We start from the raw sequence: 23,423 nt of genomic DNA on the forward strand, positions 1-23,423 counted from the left end.
AGGAACAGGGTGAGGCAAAATTGCCAGGTTCAAAAAAAGCAGTTTAGCATGGAAACTCCCAAGTGAACAGAACTAGGTATCACAGTACTGTTTTTAAGATTAGTTGTTTGAGCCTGAAGCCTGACTGGTGTCCATCACTGTCTTGGTCAGCCTGCTATTCTCACATGGAAGGCTACCAACTGATCAAGGAGGCCTGTCTCATGCCTCTATATTACAAATATCTTTAAAAAAACCCTATAACACAGGATCATTTACATCTATCAACATGGTTAGATGCTTTGCTGCTGCTTTTTTTAACTTACAATTCATACTCCAATTCCCTCATTCATTCTTTCTGTCTTCTCTACTGACTTCTAATACTTCTGAATCTCTAGCCTCTGAACCCATTCCATCCAGCTGCTTTCAGGTGACAGAGAGCTCAGGCATCCCAATATGCTAATCCTGATAGCTGTGGAAATGCTGAGCTAACTTCTGCCAGCCTGCTCACCTCTCCAGTATGCCTCCTGAGAACAGCAGCACAGGTGAGAGGAGACTCACCCATGTAATACCTGACAGTGACAGTAGCAATAGGATGTATTCCTACTAGCTGATACAGTTTCACCACGTCTATCCTTCACCCTATGTCCTTATGCCTCCTTCACATAATGAAAAACTACAGATGGATTTGTCCTCATATTTCTGATAATTACAGCTCCACACAGCAGGTGTTTTCTAAGTATCAGAAGAACCTTCCCTTCTCCTTCCCTTTCCCTTTCCTTCCCTTCATCACAAGTAAATTAAAGCATTCCTCACATTCTCATGAGTGAGTCAGTACTCATAAATACTTTGTAAAAAGAGCACAAAAGTCAGGAACAACAACAACAAATTAGATTAAGAGCACTTAAATAGTGATTCGCATGACAACTGTTGGGAGAAGATACATATTTAAAAAAAAAGCCTGGATTTGCAAATGTCAGGGCAAACCAAAAGAAATTTGTGACCATTGAAATGAAAAAAACCAAACCCAAACCTCATATATTTGGTACTACCATCAAGCCTATTAAAATAACAGCTAAAAGAAAAGAAGCTGTCTCCAGTTTTCAAATAAAGAACAGTTGTCATAGTGAGTATTTTCATAGCCAAGTCTTGCACTTCAGTGGGATGATACATTGCATCTAAGTTAGTTAACATAAACATTAGCTGTGTTTAAGGGAAAGTGCTATGAAATACATAAACCAAGGCAGTGGGCTAAGTCCCATTCTTATGTTGTTCAGAAATACATTATTAATCAATAAATTTTAAAAGCTAAAGGAACTTCACCTCTTCTGATCTGAACAGTTTCTGGGAAAACCAAACTTTGTTGCAGACAGATGTCAAGTTCCTTGAATTGCATAAAATTCTCTGAACTTCAAACTTTCTTGTTTGGCATTAACCTTCACCAGGACCTGAAATTTCAGACTCCCTGTGTAAGTTATCACATTACTGTACCACATTAATGTAAATTTTTCAAGAAAAAAAAAGATTAAATACATTAATCTAAAATAGCACTTTCTCCTCTGTTCCCTTCAAATATAGTTTGAGTAAGAAGCATTGAAGAAAAACAATGAGAGGGAGAAGTGGTAATAAGCCTGAGTTTGGAAAGTGAACCTCAAGGAACAACTGCAGTCTTTGACAACTCCAGTACTGAACCAGACACAAACACTTCTCAGTCATACAAGAGAGACCAAAATTCCAGAACTATATGGTGGTTATTGTCTTCAATTCCCTGCAACCACATGAATCCTTCAAAAAAGCTTCCTCAGGACACCCACGCTACTGGATCTGCCTGGTAACTGCTCTAGAAGTTCAGAAACCACAATAAGTTGTGACAAACCAGTCTGCCAGTCCACAAATTGCAGATCAGTTATGTAGGAAGAAAAAAGACCTGTTGAATAATCAGAGATGTTAGGTTTATCTTCATTTGTTTGCAAAACTGGAGTCAAAGCATATTTCTCAAGGGTTTAATGTGACTCAGCACAACGTTCCTTCTGGGGATGGAATATACATATTAGATCACCATGTTACCTTAGAAGCCCTGTTGGTTCCAGTTTTTTTGTGTTATACAAAAAGGATTAACTTTGCAACAGCAGTTAGATTGCTGTGTTACTGCAAATTATCAACTCAAGAAGATAGTAATAATTTCACCCCAAATATTCACAACCAGGCTTGGTAAAACGCATGGGAAAATATCCATCATAAATACAATGACATTCTGTATCTTTTGGTTCTGTTTGATTAATTGGGTAGTTGTTGGCAGACTGACAGGATTTGACAAAAGAATCAAAGTAGTGTGAACAGTCCTAATGCTAAGAGATAGTGTTATTTAAGCTATTCTTACTCTCTTACATGATTCTATGCAGGTAAAGGACTGTGTCACTTTTACAAAAACTTAAAGTAAAAGGGAGAGAATCCAAATGTTTAAGGATCCCAAATAAAGATGACAGACTTTGGCAGGTTTTTAAAAGCAGAGAATATGGAGCAGGATGAAGAGATTTATCTAGGCATTATCCAAAAGACATACCAGCAACATGCTTCAAGCAGAGATGACTATAAGAGGCTAAGATGGAATGCACCAATGCTTGGAAGTTCATTGTGCTGCAGGTCACCAGGTCTCCTCCTAAGAACTTAGTTTCCTTGGCCTATCATGTGCTAGCAAAGCAATCATCTCCAACTACCTTTAACTAGGACTAAAGTCTTGAAGTTTTCTTTCAGAAGAGATGGCCCATAATTCTACTAGATATTTTCTCTATGCTACACCAGTCTGAACAAACCTTTTTTGCATGTGTAATTAGATTCTGGAGTGTTTTATATATATATATATATATATATATATATATATATATATATGAGCTTGCATTCATACTGTACACAGGTCAATTACTTCATATCTGGACTGAAGCAAATACCTTTCCGCTGTAAACTCTCCTGCTGTCCTTTCCACCCTGGAAAAAATATCAATAGTACTCAAATTGAGGATTTAGGTGTTGTCAGCACAGTCTGGTCACTCAGAAGCAAAATGCCTCCTGTAGCTCTACAGCTATGCTTGTGTTATGTGGCACACAGCACTGTTTACGTGGTATAACACGTCACAGAAACAATTTCTCAAAATGTTGCGACAATCTACTTTAAAGACCACATACCATTCTTACCATGCAAATGGACAACCAAACATCGACTATCACTAAGACTCCCAAATTATCAAAACAGGCAGAAAACGAGCTACAACTACTCTAATCACAAAGGGGGCGAAATCTGTTTAACTACTATAATAGATGTTAGATTGACATAACGTATCTATTTGGTATTTGCATAATTCCATATTACATATCCTGTACTTAAGGCTGAAATCTGAAGGTAGGAAAGCAGCTGATTGTGAAGTGCACAATTTTGTACATATTTTGTATACACAGTTAATCCACAGCCAGCAGATGTATCTATACCAAATACAGAGAGCAGCAAGGCATTAATGATGGTGCAAAGATGTGAAACCCTGCATGACAAGAGAAGGTCAGTTTGCCAGTATGAATAGGTATGAACCAGACTGAGATTTAACTTCCTCAGGTTGTTCAAGGAGCAGGCTAATTGTCTTCTCATGAGATCAAACACCTCATAATGGAGTTACACAGCTGCACATTAACTGTGTAAAACATGCATATGGATGAGCATGCTTGCACGTACCCCATGTGCTTCTCTAGGCATTTCTAGGATGAAGCACACCTGTAGGTGCAGCTGGAACCTTGATGTCAGATGGCATCAAAAGAGAAATGAAACCAATTGTTTAGGACTTCCTCAAAATCTGAAACTAATTTTATATATCAAGCTAATTAATTGTAGAAATGCTTACTGTGTTCTATACCACATCTATTTCTTAGAAAACAATTACTCTCCTGCGAATAGTTTCATGTTTGTGTTGCAATGTGTTTATTAAAAATGTCAATGAAATTTTGGAGTTAGTACTGAATAGAAAACCCTCCAACACTGTTAAGGAAGAAGAAAGTGAGGTTTTTCTCCTCAACTGAATAGACATTTCACATAATAACTAGATCAAGTTTCACACTGCCTTACCACTTGGACATCAGCAAGATCACTGTGACACCGCAGACGTCATTAGCAAGTATGTAAATTCTCTGCTCTAAATACCATCTATTATTAACTGTCTGTATTCCCTGTCTAATCAAAACCAGACTGCTATCAAGTTCCATAGAAAAAAAAAAAAAACAACCACAGAAGAATTCCCTGTGCTCTGAAACCAGAGACACTATAACAAGATATTTTACTAAGTTAACACTAGAACAAAAGCACAAGCCATTTAGCTCTCTTGTCTTCTCAAGAGTTTCCGTTTCATATATCTACTTCAAAAAGTAAAAGCCCTTTCATATGTATCTTCACTCAACTCCACGAGATTCCCATCATGCAGCTTCCATGAGAGTTTCAGTAGATGACCAACAACTATTTATCTCAACATAGGCATAGTCAAATCTAGCACAAAACAGAAATCTTTTACAGACACATTTCTGGGGGAATAAAAAAAAGAAAATTACGCAAAATACACTCATTTACCTTTGCTTTGGATAGGAGCATATGTTTTTCTCTTTCCTCAATCTGCTTGCATCCTTTAGGAGAAAATGTTTTCATATCTCCTTAGTTCTAGTCTACCTAATCTTTTAACCCAAAGAAAGACAAAAAGAGAATCACAATTCATACTGTAAAGGCAGTGTACAGTCTTAACTCAGGTTTTATCTTTAGCTTTCAGAGGTAGCAGGAGAAAGGGAAAAGAAAAAAAAATCCTAATTATGACTTGTTCAGGGGGCAAAAAAGAGAAAAAAGGCACTTAAGTTCCAGGTCTACCAATTCTTCAATAACAAATTCAATTAGAAAGATAAATACTGCATCTATATACAATTTCTGTGTTCGATACCACCATATAAACATCTGTCAATCAGAGCTTTTCCTTAACTAAGGCAGAAACAATATGTACCTATCTGAAAAAATAAAAGCATCTTTACACATAAGGCCTTATCACAATAGAATAATCATAAAGGTTTGGCCTCGTTGCCTGAAGCTGCACCTCTGGTTTCTGGAATAGGAACTCCAGAGAAACATACCTCAGCACACTCTAAGAATTGGATTCCAGTTTTCCAGCATTAATTGTGCTTTTGAAAAAAACTAAGTGGTTACATCAGACTCAAATACTTAAAAAACAGAACAAAACGAAAACCCCAAAATCGCTAAAAAAGCCCAAAAACCAAAATGCAAAAAAAAAAAAAAAGAAAAAAGAAAAAATCAGACACCTACAATTATATTAACAACTGTTATTAAGAATGCAGTTAGAAATCAGAGGTCTGGGAATAATCTTATCAAAACTTTTATTCCATTCTCTGCTGTTAAAAAGTAAAGTTGCCACGAAACCCATGACCACCAGATTCTGTTCTATGGTAAGTTTAGAAACAATGACTCACTATGCTGCACAAAAAGTGTTTTAATCAATGTACATGAGAAAATAAACCCCTATTCTTCTGACAGGTTATATACAAAGAGAAGGAGGACTGGATATTCTAATGAAGCATTGTCTTTGAAAACTGGCATTGATAAAAGATAATCCAAAATCATTTATAAGATTTCCCTGTTTAAAGTATGCTGGATTTTGTTCCTAAATATTTTATTTACATTTTTTGTGAGGCTCCCCAGCAAGAATAGTGCACAACAAAGCCAAATGAAAAACAATGAGATGAAAATGAACTTCTCCTTGCTTCTATCTAGTGCGCTTTATCATGCTTTCCTAGTTAAAAACACAACTAATCAAGGAGACAAAACCAGAAGTTTCAAAGAATACCAGAGTATATTTTTGATGTTTCATCATGCATTTCACCAAGGACAGAAGTGAACCATTCACCAAGGATCTGACAATGCTGAATTTCCCATTATTATCTTTTCAACTTATGACTACTCTTACAGACCCGCTCATGTGTTCATGGAATAGACCAGAACAATGTGGATAATTGAATACAAAAGCTACTATTTCACACTAGGAAATACTAGCTCCCAACAATGGGTCTAACCAACACCAGTCACTACAGTGCTTTTGACTGTGACACAGAATATAAGGAACTGTTTTCCTTCCAGAGTCATGGAAAAAGGTAGTCTTATTGGGATCAGATGTGACATATGGCCAGACATCTGCTAAGGAAAACTGGATTTTCTATTTTCACCATTTTTTATCTATTTTTCTATGTCACCACAACACTGAGTCTGAATGCTCTCAAAGCCTGCTTCTTCAGTCTGAGCCTTTCCACAGGCAACAAGCTCTCCTCCACGGCAAAACACACTCGCTCTTATGCTGGCCATAGCACATTTACATGCATTTTAAAATTTCTCAAAACCAAATAGGAATATATATAAACCCGTTATTTACTGGACTTTTGTAAGATAAACTTCTGCTGCTGTTGAGTGAATCTAAGCAGCTCTTCTTGAACTAGTATAGCATAGATAGCAGCTACAAAAGAACACTGACAATCTCTCACCTCGGTGTCTGTCTTTCTCAAACAGACTGAAACTATAGCCAGAGTGCCAGACTGAGTCATGTGCAGGACATGCCAGGGTATGGCTGGTTTTATGGGGGATGTACAGAACTGCTGTTTCATAGTCAGATAACTAGGTTTCCCTCTTCTGTCCACAGAGGTGAAGGCTTCAGTCTGCCTCTATGTTCTCTGTTCTGCTGAAATTGTCTGCTGTCTATCTGCAGCCTACACATTATTTCCTGTCACTCTTTCTGGAGCTTATTAACCTCCCTAACCTTAGTGTGCTATTTTTCAAGGACAGAGGCAAAGACAGTCAGTACCAAGTAGAAGCTTAGTTGAAGTAACACAGGTCTGAAAAGATCCATTGGAAAGGATATAGGTGGACTTGGCAACAGCTATGTACAGAGCATCCAGATCACTAGTCTCAGCAGTGGCCTTATTAGATAAGCACATAATTTCTAACCACATGACTGCAACAGTTATGGAGATGGAAGTAAGAAGACAATACCGTGATGGGATGTGTATGCATCACCTGTCAAATACCAACAACAAATCCTGCTGCCCAAAGCTGTAGTTATATGTTGCCTGACAAGCATTTCTCATATGCATAAAACTAGTAAATTTCTCATTGCATATAACTAGCAAATACATTAGCCACATGAGGCACCTGGGTGGAAAGAAAAAACTCTTCAGATCCATACCATGCATTTACACATGGAAAAAAATATTTTTAAAAATCTGCTTTTATAACTTAAGCAGGCACATAAAGTGAACACCATAGGAATGGCAGGGAGAAGGGAAAAAACAGAAGTGATCAAAAAACATCATAATGAACAAAGGAAGGTTTAAACATTCAAACCTGGAAAACTCTTTTCACACACATAAATTTAAATGTTTCATTTACAAGCCTCTCCTTCTTTGGAGATCATGCGTTACAACTTTTGCTATAAAAGTAAGGAAGAACTAATAGGGAAGAATTAAAAAATGTGATATTTGCATTAGTATTTTCATCCCCTGAACGTACATATACTTTTCCTCTTTGCAAAATAAAAAAAAATAAAAGAAACAAAAAAAAACCCAAAAAACCACCACAACCCCAAAAAAACCCCAACCCCACAGTAAAAGTTTGGCTACTGGAAAGGAGTTAACCTAGATCAAAGTTGAAATAAAACTTTAAGTCCCTTTTTTTCTCTGCACTTTGTGTTTTTCTCAAGTAGGAGACTTTAAAAAAAATGTGAATTTTGATTAAGCAAAGTCACTCAATTAATTCTGTTTTAATTTATCAACTGATAAACAGTTATTAAGAAACATCTGTTACGGCAGAATAATATGCCAGACAAACAAACCATAAAAATCACATTCTCCCTGCCCAGAAGTACCTAATTTGCTTGCAAGCATTTTCCACTGCTTGCAGTAGCATATTTTGCCCAGTACCTGCAATGCATTTTTGCTAAAAAGAAAAAAAAAATTTAAAACTTTCCACATATTTCAGATTTTTAAATCCCAGTCCCTTCATTTCTTTAAGTTACACTCAAGTAAGCAGACATTACCTGATTCTGTAAACCATAACGGGACAGAATGTGCCACTTAATGTTAGCAGAACCATGCCATACTGTAATCCATCACATTACACTTATACAGACAGATTGAATCATACGAGAACAAATATTACCGGTGGCACCAGAAAGTGATACATGGACTTCATCAGAAGTAAGCATGGATAAAAGCAGAGGGATGCTAACAAAACATGAGAACTACTTGCTATTACTCCTCTGCTATTTCTCCTTAATGTGCCACCCTCTTACTTTCAATGCTCAATTTTCTAACATCAGTTCCACCTGCTATCCCCGAAGTAAGGCTGACAGTTTCTACCGGAGGTCCAGTGCCACCACAAATAAAACACACCCCACTTCCCAGTCAAAAAAATAAGTATTCTCTAACACAGTGCAAGGGTTATCTCCTTTTTGGTCCAAGGCCACATCAGGAGGTAATGGTTAGGCAGCTCCACTTGAAAGGTTTTTCCTGTCCACAAATTTTTTATTTGCTTGGAAGGAGCCCCACATAATGACAAACTTTTGGCACACCACTATTTTGGGTCTGCATAATAACAGTGCCCATCTTCCACATAGTGTTATTTCTGGGATTACAATTCACAGAGCTCTTCTGGAAACTTTGCAAATATATAAGTATCACTAAAAATGCCAGAACAGCCCATTTTCTGAATCAGTATGAAAGTACTTAACTCTTCTGAATCACGGTTGGATAAATACAAACTTTGAAGTTTCTAATCTTGAAACACTTTAGAAAAACTAATCCAAAAAAACCCTGAAAAAAAAACCCCAAAAACCAAAAGAACTTTTACAGCTTCAGTCCTTCAGATGCACCTATCCCCCAGGGAGTCTTTATGGCACCAGCAGCATATTAAGCTAGGCAGTTCATCTCTAAACTGAACAACATTGTAAGCATACCTCCAGGAAGTACAGGTTACTGTATACACACAAATCTCTTTACACACATGAATCTCTCTCCCTGCTGAGCTTTGGAAAACACTAAAGATTACATAAACCTCTATAACCCTGCTAATATTTTTTTCAAATAGAGGTCATCATGAGCTCTGTTAGTTGCATATTGTTCCCTAGAAGTACATTAGGGGAATGAAACTACACCAAATCCACATACGCTTATGTACAACATCTTCTAATACCAAACCTTCAACAACTCAACTTCTAGCAATCTCTTTTCTGGCTGAATTAAAGCCACGCTTCTGTTCTTGAGCTGAACAATCATCCCTGTAACTTCACATTAGTCAAACCAAAGATACATGGCTTGTGAGGTTAACTCCCAATCAAATGAACACAAGAGTTTCTCAGTCAAGTTTCTCAGTAAAATGGGGCTGGAAAAAAAATTTCAACTTTGTTTCCAAAAGCAAATGTTTCAACAATTTTCTAGTTTAAGACAACCTTTTCAAGTTTTTTTTTTTTTTCTCTCCCCGTCTTTTCACACTCCTGCTGTCAGGCTACTATTGCTGAACACTGTATCTTAAAGTGTAACAGACCACCTAGCTCTTCCCTGCATGGCACCTACTGAAGCAAAAATTGGTAGCTAAAAAAAGCTAGAGAGTCATAGTGAGAAAGACTTCTCTGTTTATCACACTGGCTAAGACTGAACTTGCTTCTAAAACTGTTAACTGATGAAGGACTGAAGACTAAACACCTGGGGGCAAAACAGATTGTCAGTTACCTGCGCATGTTCAATACCTCTGAGATCAAGCTCTCCATATACTATCTTGGACTCCTAGTTCTGTTTTCAAGAGAAAAATCAGATACAGATCTTGCATACCTGAAAAATTTCATCAGGTTCACTGGCATAATTCTGTGCAAGGATCAGGATCCAAGGCTTGAAGCCAGAAGGCTCTAGAGAAGGTCTGGGAATTATGTTTCATTTGTAGTGTGAAGTCACTATGTGATTACACCATACAGGATAAAGGACACTTAGAAGACACTTTGATTCCCAGTGCTCTTTAATAAGCAGGTTATTTCTGGCAACAGATTTCACTGCGATACATAGTTTAGGAATACACCTGCTTAGACATCGTGCATACAACAGCTGGGGGAAAAAACCCAAAAACCAACACAGACTTTTTCGGAATTTCTTTCAAGAGAAAGGCAAATAAGTTACCAGCAGCTAGCTCTTTCTCCTGGAAGCTGTTTAAGGTTAAATATTTGTGAAGAAACATTCTTTGGGAGAGGAATCCCAGTTTAGGAGAAAGTTAACTCTTATTAATTTCTTTTGATGAGAAAGCTCCACATGTTTTAGTTTCTAGTTTCACAGATGCTTAACTTCTCAAAAACTGTCCTTGGAACTGCCAAGACCCATGTGAAATGGGAGCCTGGTAAGGAAACAGACAGCTGCTTCATTTCAGCAACATTTTCATGTGATGGTCATTGCCATGGCTCACAAGCACCTAAGCAACTTGAGATCTCTGCAGAAAGCAAGAGACCAATGCAGGAACGAGATTTAACTCTGGATGTCCCCAGTCATCCCAGGCCTGGAAGGTCAGCAGCCTCAGGGGAGTTCTCCCACCCCTCTGAATTCCCTACCTTCAGTCAGTTAGTCCAAACAGCCTTTACCGGCCCGCAGGGCCTCCTCTTCCTCATGAAGAATATTTCCGATCTCTTCACCTGCCTAATTTTTACAGTACTTCTCAGGTTAAAAAGCAGAAGCGTGAATATGGGTATGGCCCCGCAGGGAACCGTGCCAGGACCGGCAGGCGACCACCATCCTCCTCCTGAGAAGGGACATCCTCCGCTTTCTGTGACATCAGAATGAACTCCCATTTTAATGTCTCTTGCCTGTATCAGACTTTGCGAACTTTCGACAAAGTTCGGGGTTTTCCTCGCACCCAGAGGAAAGGATCACAGGAAGCTCACAGGAGCCCGTGCACTTTAACATAAGCGATAAAGCACAATTACTGTATTTAAGTGCCACGACTTAAAAAGATTCTCAGGCTGTTGGGTGAAACTACTAGAGGCAGTATTTATACGCCTTGCTCTTTAAACTGTAACTTCGGATCTCAACGCTGAACTCGAGCGCGGGTCTTGCCTAAGCGGGGGTGTTCGCGCTCAATTTAAGCCAGGAGGCGGAGCCGCCCTGGGGACTCTTCCCCGGGAACTTCCAGGCCGACGCCCCCACAGCGCGGCCCCGGCGCTCGGGGGCTCCCCCGCCGCCCCCGCCCGCAGCTCCCCGCGGCCCCGGCGCTTGGCCCGGGCACAGCCCCGCGCGGAGCCCCTCTCCCGGCGCGGGCACTACTCACAGCCGCGGAGTGCCCCTGCTCTCCCGCCGGCCGGCGGCCCGCACTGCCCTCGGCTCCTCCACATCGCACCGCGGCTCGGTCATGAGCACCATCGGCACGGGCAGCACGACTCGCCCCGCCGCCGCAAGGCACTCCGGCACCGGCGGGCAGGGCCGGGCTGCGCCGGGCTGCCCGCTCCGCCCTCGCCGCCCCGCCCCGGGGCGGACCCGCCGCCTCCACTCGGGCCGGCAGGAGCCGGAGCCGCCACAAACCGGTTGAGCCCGCCCGGCCGGACCCGGCGCCGTCCGCGCCGCGGAGCTTGTGGGGGGATGCGGCGCCTCGCTCTTCGTGAGGCCGATCCCTTAGGAGCTTTAAATTATTCAGTCGGGACGCTGTCGCGTGAGACGCCGGCTCCAACAAAAGCCATCCTTAATGTTTTATACGGGGGTACGGGTGATACGCGGTTTGACACAGACGCAGTCCCGGCGGTGGCCGGGGCCCTGTTTTCTGTCAGCGCGCTTCCCCGGTGACTCGTGGAAGCAGGCAGTAGTCCAGATATTGATACTGGGCTCAGGACTGCTCTACTAAGGTGAACTTCTGAAATGATTAGCTGGTATTTCCATCTGTGGCTTTACATCTTGAGGAGACAAGTAGATGGTTATGCTTCCTTTCTCAACAGCAGCACCCCACGCTGCTTTGCACAGAAAAATCACAAAACCACAGAATAGGTAATGTTGGAAGGGACCAGTGGGTCCAGCAATTCTCAGGCAGGATTATCCAAGAGTATATGGCACAGGATTTTGTCCCGACTGTTCCAGCAAGGGAGACTCCACAACCTCTTTGGGCAACCTGTTCCAGTGTGTGGTCACCTGCAGAGAAAAAAATTCTTCCTCATGTTCAAGTGGAACTTCCTTTACATCAGTTTCTGCCCACTGCCTTTCCTATTGTTGGGCGCCGCTGAAAAGAGCCTGACTCTGTCCCCTTGGCATTGATGAGGTCCTCACTCAGTTGTACTTTCTTGAGTCTGAAGGTGCCAACTCCCTCAGCCTTTCCTCAGATGAGAGAGATGCTCCAGACTCCTGATCCTTCCTGCTGAACATCTTCAGGAGTTCCTAGTCTTGTATTGAGGAGCCCTGTGCTGGACAGAGCACTCCAGGTGATGCCTCACCAGGGCCAAATAGAGGAGGAGGAGGATCACATCCTCCAACCTGCTGGCGCTGCTCCTCTTAATGCAGCCCAGATACCATCAGCCTGCTTGGCTTCAAGGACTCACTGCTGGCTCTGAAGAGCTTGTTGTCCACAAGGGCTCCCAGGTCCTTCTCCTCAGAGCTGCTTCCCAGCAGGTCAGCCTCCAACCTGTGCTGCTGCACTGAATTATTTTTCCCCAGGTGCAGGACCCTGCACTTGCCTTTGCTGACTGAGGAGGTTCCTCAGTGCCCATCTCTCCAGGCTGCTGAGGTCCTTCTGAAGGGCTGCACAGCCCTCTGGGCTATCGGCCGCTCCTCCCAGCTTTGTGTTGAAAGTGCTGAGGAGGCCTCTGCCCCTTTACCCAAGTCACTGATGGATTTAAACAAGATTGGGCCCAGCATTGAACCTTGAGAGACACCACCAGAGACAGGCCTCCAACTAGAGCCTGTGCCACTGATTATGTCTCTGGGATCTGCTGTTCAGCCAGTTCTCAATCCCTGTCCTCCTATTCAGTCCACTCTTCCTGAGTTTGCCTGTTACAGTGTCAAAAGCCTTGAAGTTGAAGTAGACAAGATCTGCTGCTCTCCTCTCATCCATCCAGGTAGTTGTTTCATTGTGGAAGGCAATCAGATTGGTCCGCGTGATTTGCCTTTAATGAATCCATGCTGAGTACTCCTTTTCTTCCCTAACTGGCTGATAGTTCCCTGCATCCTCCTTCCTGTCCTGTTTGAAGACTGGGGTGACATTTGCTTCCTTCAGTCCACAGGCACTAGTCCTGATCTCCATTTCCTTTCAAAGATGAACATAAGGAGCATAACTATAATGTCCATCAGCTCTCTCAGCACTTTTGGGAATGTCAAGACCATGGACTTGTGTATGTCGAATTTGCCTAGGTATTCTCTAACCCCATCCTTCTTGACCAAGGAAAAGTCTTGGTTCCAGCATTCCTATACTGAGATCTCCTGGGTCAGAGATTCCTGAGGGCTGGTCTTCAAGACCAATGGAAAGATGGCATTCCGTAGCTTTGCCTTCTTTGCATCTCACTTTTCCTTTTGTTATTGATGTATTTTAAAGACATTCTTCTTCTTGTTTTTGACATCTTTATTCAAATTTTATTCCAGATGGGCCTTGCCCTTGTCTCCTTTCTACTAACTCTGACAAAATGATCTAATGCAGTAAAAAACCAGCAAGCTGGCTTACCCCTGGCCTTCCTTGGGCCTGTGCTGGCAGAGCTGTGGGGCAATTTAAGTGCCCTCAGGAAGGTTAGATTTATCAGCACTTGGCACTAGTCATTTTGCATGGCAGGCACTAACTATGAAAAATGTCTTCACTACTTGGTTAAGTAAGTTAGGTTTCAGTTTGGTGGAATTATGTTTTAATAAAGCTTAACGGGGCTCTGTGGTTGTAAGTACACAATCAAAGGAGAGAAAATCCTGGGATGAGAGTTCAAAGTAACATGTCTAGGCAAAGGTCTATTTTCATGTTTAATAAAATTAATAATAGAATAACTTCCTAACAGCTGACTATTCACATGAGCTAAAGGGAGAATATGTACAGTAGAGAGGTTTCTTTTAGTGAATATCTGTATAGGAGATAGATACTAATGTACATTTCAGATTGAAAAGTGTATGAAGCAAATTAATCACCTTTGAATATTTAGTCTTTAGGAGACACAAGAAAAAAGTTTTAGGTATTTTGCAATACTTTCAGGAAATAAGTGCTAGAAAAGAGGTGTTAATGGTGAAATGCCTCAAGACTGCCATAGCTGCTTGGGCACAGAGATCCTGCAAAAAATGTGAGACTGCTGTATGATTTTTGCTAGACCGTGTGCGTTTAATTGGCTCCAGTATGGGAAAATTTAAAGACTATGTGCTAAGGTGTATAGAATGGAAGACATTTAAAATGGCTGCATTTCTGGGAGACCATTAACTAATGTTCATGTAGTATTTAACATAAATGTCAAGGCACATGTGGAAAAGAAATGAGGTTTGATTTACAAGGGAGGTTATTCAGCCTGTTAGGCCCTGTACATGTGAAACATTGATTGTTGTTCTTATTCCTTGTGGAGCCCCTGAGTGCACTTGGCACTGCTTTGCAGAGCCTCTCCCACCTCCTAACACCAAACACAACCTGTGGCAATATAACAGCATTTTGTTTATCCAAAAATAACAGAATAGGAGCCATTTCAGCTGCCTGGACGATGAATAGAGCTGGCACTGAAAGGGCTGGGGAAGGCATCATGTATCTGTTCAGCCCCTTTTCTTGGGTGCAGAAATCTGTGTGAGGTTTTAAGTACCCTGGGTATCGTGTAAGTGTGCACTAACAAGGCATGCACAGGAGGATTGGAATCAGTAGGAAAAGTGACTGCCTATCCCTTATCCTGTTTTTGGAGGCTTCTCATTGCACTAAAAATGTATTTTCTAATTTAGTCCTAATTTTGAGGCAGACTTGTTGTTAAATAATTCCTGTGGAACTGTATGTAGTTCAGCAGAAATGCTGGTTTTAGTAGGTGAGAATGTGACTTCTAGATATTTGCATAAATAAAATTTGTTTTCTTTTGAGTGCTGAGATTTTCAGTCTGTCAGGTGTAACCACCTCTTTAGGAGATGAACACTGCCACTGACTATTCTGTTCATTCATTGCCAGAAGTTCCGGTCTTCACCTCAGTGGTGCAAGATCTAGAAAGGAGCTGCTTGGTCCTGGAACTCAGTCTCTCTTGCTCTCTTGTGGTTTCATCTGGCTCCATTCTCAAGGTGTGCACAGCTCTCTGATTAAAATAAATCTGTCATTTAGTGCAGAAGAAACTTACATTAAAATAAATCGATGCCTAAAGCCTCGACAATAAAAAAAGGACTCCTTGCTTAGTTATTTCTTCCATGTAATGATATCTTAACTCTTGTCAGAGACTTTGTTCTGGCAGACTGGTGATAGATGTGTCCTTAGTCCAGTTTGCTCTTATCTGATAATGACAGTGGAAGTAGTAGGAGTGAACCAGGAGTAGTAGTGAAGTAGTGTAGTAGTAGTAGTAGTAGTAGTAGTAGTAGTAGTGAACCAGGACTATAGCTTGTGGGGGTTTTGTTAGGATTTGAAAAAGAAGCTCTGAATACCAGGATTCTCAGGAATATTTTGGGAGGAGTACCTTATATTAAAGAAGCAAATGTGCAACTGCTCTTGTGAGTGGAATATGCTCGAGAACTGTATGTTTTTATTATGATCAAGTCTTACATAAAAAGAAAAAGCACAGAGGACCTTTTACTGTAATGTGATAATTGCTCATATGTACAGATACAGTAAAGCAAGTATTTGAAGATCAAGCTGTCACCAACAGACTCATGAGAAAATCTGTGTTTTTCTCTAAGTGTGCTGAAGGGCAGATTTGGGAGAGAAAGTAGTGTACTGTAAAGTTTGTGATTGCTTTTCAGTGCATGCAGTACTGGTGATGCTGTATAGACTAAAATTCACATGTTCCTGCTCTGAAGAGTATATTAAACCTTAGAGGGGATCCAGGGTTTTCAGTAATTAGTACCTTCAACATTATATGTAACACAGCAAAGGATAAAAGATTAGGGATGGAAGAGTAGGAAAAACTTTCATTGCAAAATAAAAAGATTTAACATACATATGAAATCACAGAAAAGCAGAATGGGGAGAGACTTACTGAGTTACTGAGTTAATTTCCTGTCCTGAGTTAAGTTCAGGTCTGCTATTCCTGTGTCACTCCTTGCAAGACTCCTGTATAAGTTGTTCTTAAAAATCCTAAGTGTGCCCAGGCCACCAATTCCAGTGTTTGCTATCATCCAGGGGATGTCCTCAATCCACAACGTGGTCTTGAATCATTGTTGCTGAAATCTAAAGCCATTGCTTCTTAATTTATGAAATATGAAGAACAGTGAAAACCTGTCTATTGTTTCTTCTCATTTTAATTTTATCTTTAGACTCAGATAAAACATATAAATTGTGGCTTTGGATTTCTTTTTTTTCTTTCTTTTTCTTTTCTTTCTATGAACTGCCTCTTGTAGGTTCAGATAATTTCTGAAGTGTGATCCCCCAGACCCAACACCAGTAGTTTTCTAAAGGTTTTATAAAGAGGAGTTTAAAAGATTACTTTATCTTTCCTATACACAGCACCACTGGTCATATTTTGTGGAAAGGTGTTTGTGTTTCACAACAGGTGAGGCTGGCTCAGGTTTAGTATTCAAGCACTATGACTTAATAGTGCTTTTATAAACGTCAGCGGAGACGCTGTTCTCAAGTACATTGGCAGCAAATTGTAAGACTTGATTAAGTATGACCATCTAGATATCCTTTGTCCATTTTGCTCTTTTTTGTTTTTTTTTCTTTCCAATCTGTTTTCTCAATTTATCAGAATAGTTATGAATCATATCTTGAAGGACATGAAGCAAGAAACAGTAAAAGAGCCTAATGAGACACACCAGAGAGATCAGTGCAAAAAGCAGTGGAACTGCTACCCATGCCTAGAGATTCATGGCTAGGACATTGCTGTTAAGTGAGGAAAAAGGCAATCTAGCTGGAAATAGACAACAATAGAGGTTGTCTTAATCAACAAGGTTTATTTCAGCGCAGTCATTGTGGCTGTTCATAAAGTATTTTTCAGTTTATCTGGAAAGTATCAGCATGCCTGAATGGGAGGAAACTTCCTTGGAACAAAACAAAGCAGAAAATTAATAAAGTGGTTAAATGCATTCTGTGTGCTTTGAGCACATTTCTCTTCAGTAGAAAGTTCTTCTGTATGTCTTTGCAGGTGTAAAAATGTATTAAGAGCTACAGCCTCAATAGTTCCTGAATACAAGTACTTTTGCCTAATAGGTCATTGTATATGTTTTGTCTTCAGTTTTCTTTATGATGTTCTGCATTGGAAGGATTCTGTGAAAGCTATGCAAATGTTTTGCATTAAGTATTGGAAGACCTGGTAAGTCCTTATAGTTGAAAGGTGATAGTAAAGGGGTCTTATGTTAGATACTATAGAAATAGGAACTCTGAAAATATGAGACACAAACTAATTTGGAAAGATGTTGAAACAGGGAAAAAAAATTCTAATTTCTAGAATTTACACAAATCATCCACAAATCAGAGAGAAGCCAGCTTGTGAGATACACACTACAAAAAACTACAAAACAACTGGACTAAAAAGGTGGTGCAGCATTGGAAGAAGTTGCCCAGAGAGGCTACAGACTCTCTCTGGAGGGTACAAGACCCAGCTAGACAAAGCCATACCTTATCTGAGCTGGTGTTGATGAAACTCCTGACTCAAGCAGGAATGTTCAAAAACAGTGTTCAAGTTACTCAGCATACATGAAGTATGCTCAAAATAGGTGGAGCAAAGGTCCAAAATAGTCTGTGGAAGATAACTAGGGCTAGAACCCAGTGAATAGTGCCATTTTGTAATAAGTGAAAAGAAGTTTTGGCCAGTTGAGTCTTGTTCCTTACCTGGATTAAGAATTTAATAATTTATTTGCTTTTACAAGCTTGAGATTACTTTATAGATACCCATATCAGGTAATATTTTTCTTCTGAGCTGTTTACTGGAAGTCTTATCTGACTATCTCTTCCTGTTTTTTGTTGAATGTAGCCTGGATTACTGTATTGGTTGAACCCCCCTTTGGACTGGGTAGTGCATGGGGCAAATTAAGTAAGCAGGGCTGAAAGCTAGTTGGAGAGCTTATCACAAATGGTGGAGCATGCCAGGGCTGTTCCTTGGGGCTCCATTTTGAAACAGTTGGGTGAACAAGACCCTCCTGCTGTAACACCTAGCAGGACAAAGGGGAGAGACTGCCACCCAAAACTCCTGGGGAATCAGTAATCTGGTGTCAGCCCACCCCTCAGTGAGCTTATAACATATTGCACAGGTACTCGTCAGCACATTTTCTGCCGTTTTAGGACCAATGACCTTTAAAATGACCCCTGTAGAGTCACAGAAGACACACTACATGCTGTGAGCCTCACCACTGTGTCTTACCATGCCATTGGTGATCAAAAGAACAGTATGGGATGGAGGGTTAATGGAAAATCACAGTACAAATGTTGACATAAAAGAATGTTCATCTCACTCCAAATTGTTTGTGGCAACTTTCTTACGTACTGGAAAAAGCAACCTTGCGACGTGTTAACAGTTTGGTTTTGCCAGCTGTGAGAAAGCACTCAGCCAGTTGGCATTTTGCTGAAAAACGCATCACTGTCTCCTCTTAGCTCATGATTAAAAAAAAAAAAGAGCAGTTGTGGCATGTTTTCATGCAGTATGTTGGCCTGGATGCTTCATAAATGTCAATGCTAACATATTAGAATACTGTGATGTCTAGATCTTGTCATTTAAAATGATTATTTGAAATCTCATGGCAGTGAACTCCACTTTCTCCATTTATAATTTAAAAAAGATATTTCCATTTTTAATAAAAGAGATATATGTTCTCATTTAGTATATTGTCCAGCTGTGCTAAAAAAGATAAATGTAAGTATTGCTTGTTCTACTCTGGTGGGTCACATTAGCTTGGTTTGTCATCCTCTGATTATAAATGTCCAAGGAAATCCTGGACAATATCCAAGTCTCTCTGTATAGAAATGACTTGGACAAAAATTTCAATCCAGCTACAGCTGTATGTTATTATTCATTAAATACACACAGATGATGTATATCTAATGAATAAGATGTATTTAATTACTCAATCTATGTGTCGTAAATGAATACGTGTGGGTCCTGTTTGGAACCACATATGCCCAAGTGCATGCAAACGTTCATGATATGTGTAAATATGATGATCATTTTATTGAAAAAAACTTTAGTCATCTTGCAGTCTCTGAAGTGCAGCAGTATGGTCCATTAAGTATGTAAAAAAATGAAAACTGTCTTGTTTGAGGATAAATTGAATCTTCCACAAGAAAATAGAGTGCTCAGACTTTCCAGAAGCTTAGGAAAGCTTTGTCCTTACCTTTAGAAGAGGAAGGTTAAAGTGAGAAACACAAGATAATGTGAAAGAATTAATCATACTATCAGTTTTCTCACAGTCTTTACATCAGATAGGGTTGTGAATAATAAGCTAGTTGACTGTGCTTATACAGTTACTGTTTTGTCTCATTTAGAGCTAGTAATATAATCATGTTACTCTGGGGGAAAAAGAAACCAAAACAAGTGTAAATATGTCTTCATATTCAGGCCAGTAAGGATGAATGCCAAAGCCCAGATACAAGCCATTGAGCAGTCAGGTGGTTGCCAGTGTTTCAGGTGCTCATAACTGAGCTATACAAACAGCACACCTTTTTGAAGGTGGTATGTGCCTATCCTTTTAACATGACTTCTTATATTTGTCTGAGCTAAGCCTCAGTCTTACAGCGGTACACTGGAAAATTCTGAGGGATATAATTTCAATGCAGAATTTCCTTTGAAAAAGCTTTCTGTCAAAAAATCTTCATAGAGGAAATCTGGATGAAGGGTTCCTTTTGTGTCCAAACAAAAACCTGTCTGTAACAAAAGCATCTTTAAAGTTTATGTTAGTGGTTGTTCAGGAGTTTTTCTGTTATTTTGTTGTTAGCAAAAGATAGATAAATATTAATGCCAGATCACAGATGCAAAATGTGAGTGCTTTATTTACTGTATTTGTGTATTGTAGTGCACCAAATGAGCTGCCATGTCAGGACTGGAGTCGAAAACCCTTTTGATTTCCATTTTGATAAGATATTTAGAAAACAAACCTCTCAATGTTCTGTAATTTTAAAAACATTGTTTTGTATTTAAAAAAATGTTTATAACTCTCACCTAATATCAATGTTACTGACAAATGCTGATTTACTTTTAAAGCATTTAATATATAACCTGCAATGTGATTTTTGCTAAGATTGGGGTAAACTTACATAGTGTTATGACATTCACAGAACTGGTGGTCTAAATTGCTGAAAAAACTAATTTTCTTGTGTTCAATGTGTTTGGGGTTTTTTTTCTAGAGTCACTCAGGGGATTATTCAAAACCAAAAGCCTTAAGATTTTCTTAAATTTTAGGAGAAGTGGATACAGGGTTTTGACTCATATTATAGGGATTGGCTCCAAATGGGAGCTTGAGATCTCTGTTTTTTTAGCCCATATTTTGTTCTGATGTCAGAACAACTCTGTACATTCATGCTGATAAAATGCTGCAAAGACAAGTGGCCAGCACTTTTATCAATACAAATTTCTGATCGATAAGGTGTGGCTGAAACCTCAGCTTTAGCTCCAGAGGTATAATTTCCCTCTGAAATCAGTTTTGCTCCATATGTCAGGAACAACATGCTGCCATGGCGATAAACTGTGAGCTTCCCTTTATGAAATGTTAATAACTCCCTGGTTTCTGCCAAATTCATGCTCATCCACATGCCAATTACAGTAGGTGAAAACAGATGTATACAAAAACTTAGGCGTATAGTCAGTTTTTCTCCTCAGGCATGAATAATTAAAATGACCAAGAAGGATCATTACTGTAGTAAATTTTCTCTGTGGGTGAATCATATATAGAAAATACGCTCCAGATAAATAAGACTGTATGAAAATAGTTCCTAAAAATGCATTTACTTTTTCCAAAAGCATTTTCTGTGATTTTTCATGTGGGTCATTTTCAATAAATGTGTCATGACTGTGACAAAGACATGAAAAGCACGTTTGGTGAGAGCTCAGTCCATCTAGTTCATTGTGTGCTATTGTGCATCCTCCTTATAAGATTGTCTAGTATTTGCAGCCTGCTACTCCATCTTTGCTATTGATAGAGGTATGGTTTCACAGCAGGGTTTTATAATCACATTATCCTTACTGAACCAGCAACTGAGTAAACTGGTTTTCTAGAAGGTCTGCTCCTACCACTCAATACTTGGCAGGCAGGTTGATTGTTGAGAAATCTGGGGTAAAGGCCCTGTTCTTTGTAAGGTCTGGTCACATTGCCCCCAGAGCATTTATGGCAGCTTTTTGTGTACTGGTTATTTAATGGTAAATAAAAAAGTAGGTAGATCTGTCTGCCCAGTGTTCTGGACAGGACACAGAAAGGAGGACAGAATTTATATTGTCCAAATTGGGAAGTCAGTAAAAATCATGTTTGTGTTGTCACCCTCTGAATACCTCTGTATGTTACTTATGTCCCATGCCTAATTAGAAAATGAGATCAAGAGGCATATGAAAAATCATGTGAATTTTTTTTTAAACAAGCTCAAAGTGATCAGTTCTAGATAAGAGTTTTTGAAATCTCTAATTAAAACTTAAAATTTCTGATTCTCTATTATCTGTTCAAACTATTGGACATTATCTCTCTGACATTTGAGTTGGAAGAAAGGATGATATGCAGGTATAGTATTAAAAAGCCCTAATAATATTTCAAAAGAGAAAAATTAGGCCAACAGGCTCTTTTATAGTAGTGACCCAATTAGTGATAAGATCTGTCATCCCATATAAAGAATTTGTGCACAGCCACAAAGAAATGTAATTCAGCCACACAAAGACTATGTAGAGGTTCCAAATGACTCTTCAGGGTTGTTTGGCACCATGCACAATTAAAGACCAACCCTTGGCAAAGAATTTTCAAGCAGATGAAGAACCAATAAATGTCTAATGGTATTTTGAATAGCTTCTTAAGCTATTTTATTCATGATGGGTTAACATAAGTACTGTGGGTGTTTGCTTGTCTTGCTCCTGCAGTAGATTATGAAGGATAAACACTAAGTGCCAGCAGCCCTCTGATGTTGCCTTCCCTCATTTTTTTTGTGCTGTCTAAAATGTGCATGATTTATCCAGAACTCTGCGTTGCAATGAATTCCACCATAGAGGGAATTTGCAATTCAATAAATCCACCCTTCCAAAGTAAGAAAGCATATTTTCCCCTATTTTTTTTTTTTTTTTGCAATGTTTTATCAGGAAACCCTTTACCAGTATTCATTCAGCAAGTTTTCTACTTCCTTGAATATTTTTTGTGAATAAGGTGGAGCTTTTCTTGAAAATTAGTTTAATAAACATTATGAAGTTCCTTTAGGCCAAAACACACATGAAAATATTTTGTTAAACTCCCCAATCTAACAAAATTTGCATTTGTTTTGTACAGAGATCAAATATAGTAGGTATTTGACCCCATAGAGGCCACTTTAAAACTTGAATTTTGTTAGTATATAGTGTTATACACATTCAAAGTCCTATTTGAGTGTCAATAGATAAGGAAGAAGAAAAAAAAGTACCCTTCTGTCCTCCATTACAAGTTTCTCCTTTACAGTGGTGCTCCCCTTCCCAGTGCAATCAGTAGCATACATGAAATTACTACCTCTGTGTGCATTTCCTTTACATATTAGGCTTCCTTATCTAGGTATTTTTGTTAGTGCGCTTGTCCCAGTGCCCTCCTGTGTTTTTGCCCTCTTCCCCCATCATCGAGCACATGCAAAATATTCAATTATATTGGGATTTACCTTATAAATACTGATCCAACACTCTCCGCAGGACTGGCTGGGGTGTCATTACTTGATTTTCGGAAGCTGTTCTGACTTTCAGAAAGAAAAACTGAGTCCTCTAAGGAGCTTCCTTTTTTCAGCATTTTAATGGAGCTAACTGCAGACTTAAGTAAGTTCAATTCTGGAGCTATCCGTGAAACACACAGCCTTTCTCTGCTGTAGGAAGTGCTGTCTTGGTGTGACTCCAGCTCAAACTAGGTTTAAAAATCAGTTAATGAGTAACATAGTGTTGTGACATCATAAGGGAGTTTTCTTTTTTATCTGCAGCACTTCAGAAGTTTACTTGAGAACAAAGATTATCAAATCTAGGTGAACTGTGTCTTTGAAATTTCATTATAAATAACAATAACTCGTTTGGATGAATTGAGGAGTGTAAAACATGTACTGTATTTCAAATATATTATGTTTTGTTTTCAGGTTTGTACCTAAAGCTGAAACATGTTCTG

The 23,423-nt window shown here is 39.5% G+C and overlaps 1 protein-coding gene across 5 annotated transcripts in view; it reads right to left on the reverse strand.

Moving 5' to 3' along the window:
* Positions 1–23,133, reverse strand: part of GRAMD2B (GRAM domain containing 2B) — a 42,002-nt gene extending 18,869 nt beyond the window's left edge. For 3 of the 5 annotated variants that reach the window (XM_050987009.1, XM_050987008.1, XM_018921194.3), the window contains exon 1: positions 22,936–23,133. In XM_050987009.1, coding sequence (XP_050842966.1) covers positions 22,936–23,060 — 125 coding nt within the window. In that variant the 5' untranslated portion in view covers positions 23,061–23,133. Of the gene's footprint in view, positions 1–4,578; positions 5,137–11,349; positions 11,501–22,935 lie in introns of those variants that run through there. The other 2 variants (XM_030237155.2, XM_018921196.3) reach the window with 2 other exon arrangements.
* Positions 23,134–23,423: the final 290 nt, after the last annotated feature.

Source organism: Serinus canaria, chromosome Z (assembly GCF_022539315.1).
Source record: "Serinus canaria isolate serCan28SL12 chromosome Z, serCan2020, whole genome shotgun sequence".
NCBI lineage: Eukaryota > Metazoa > Chordata > Aves > Passeriformes > Fringillidae > Serinus > Serinus canaria.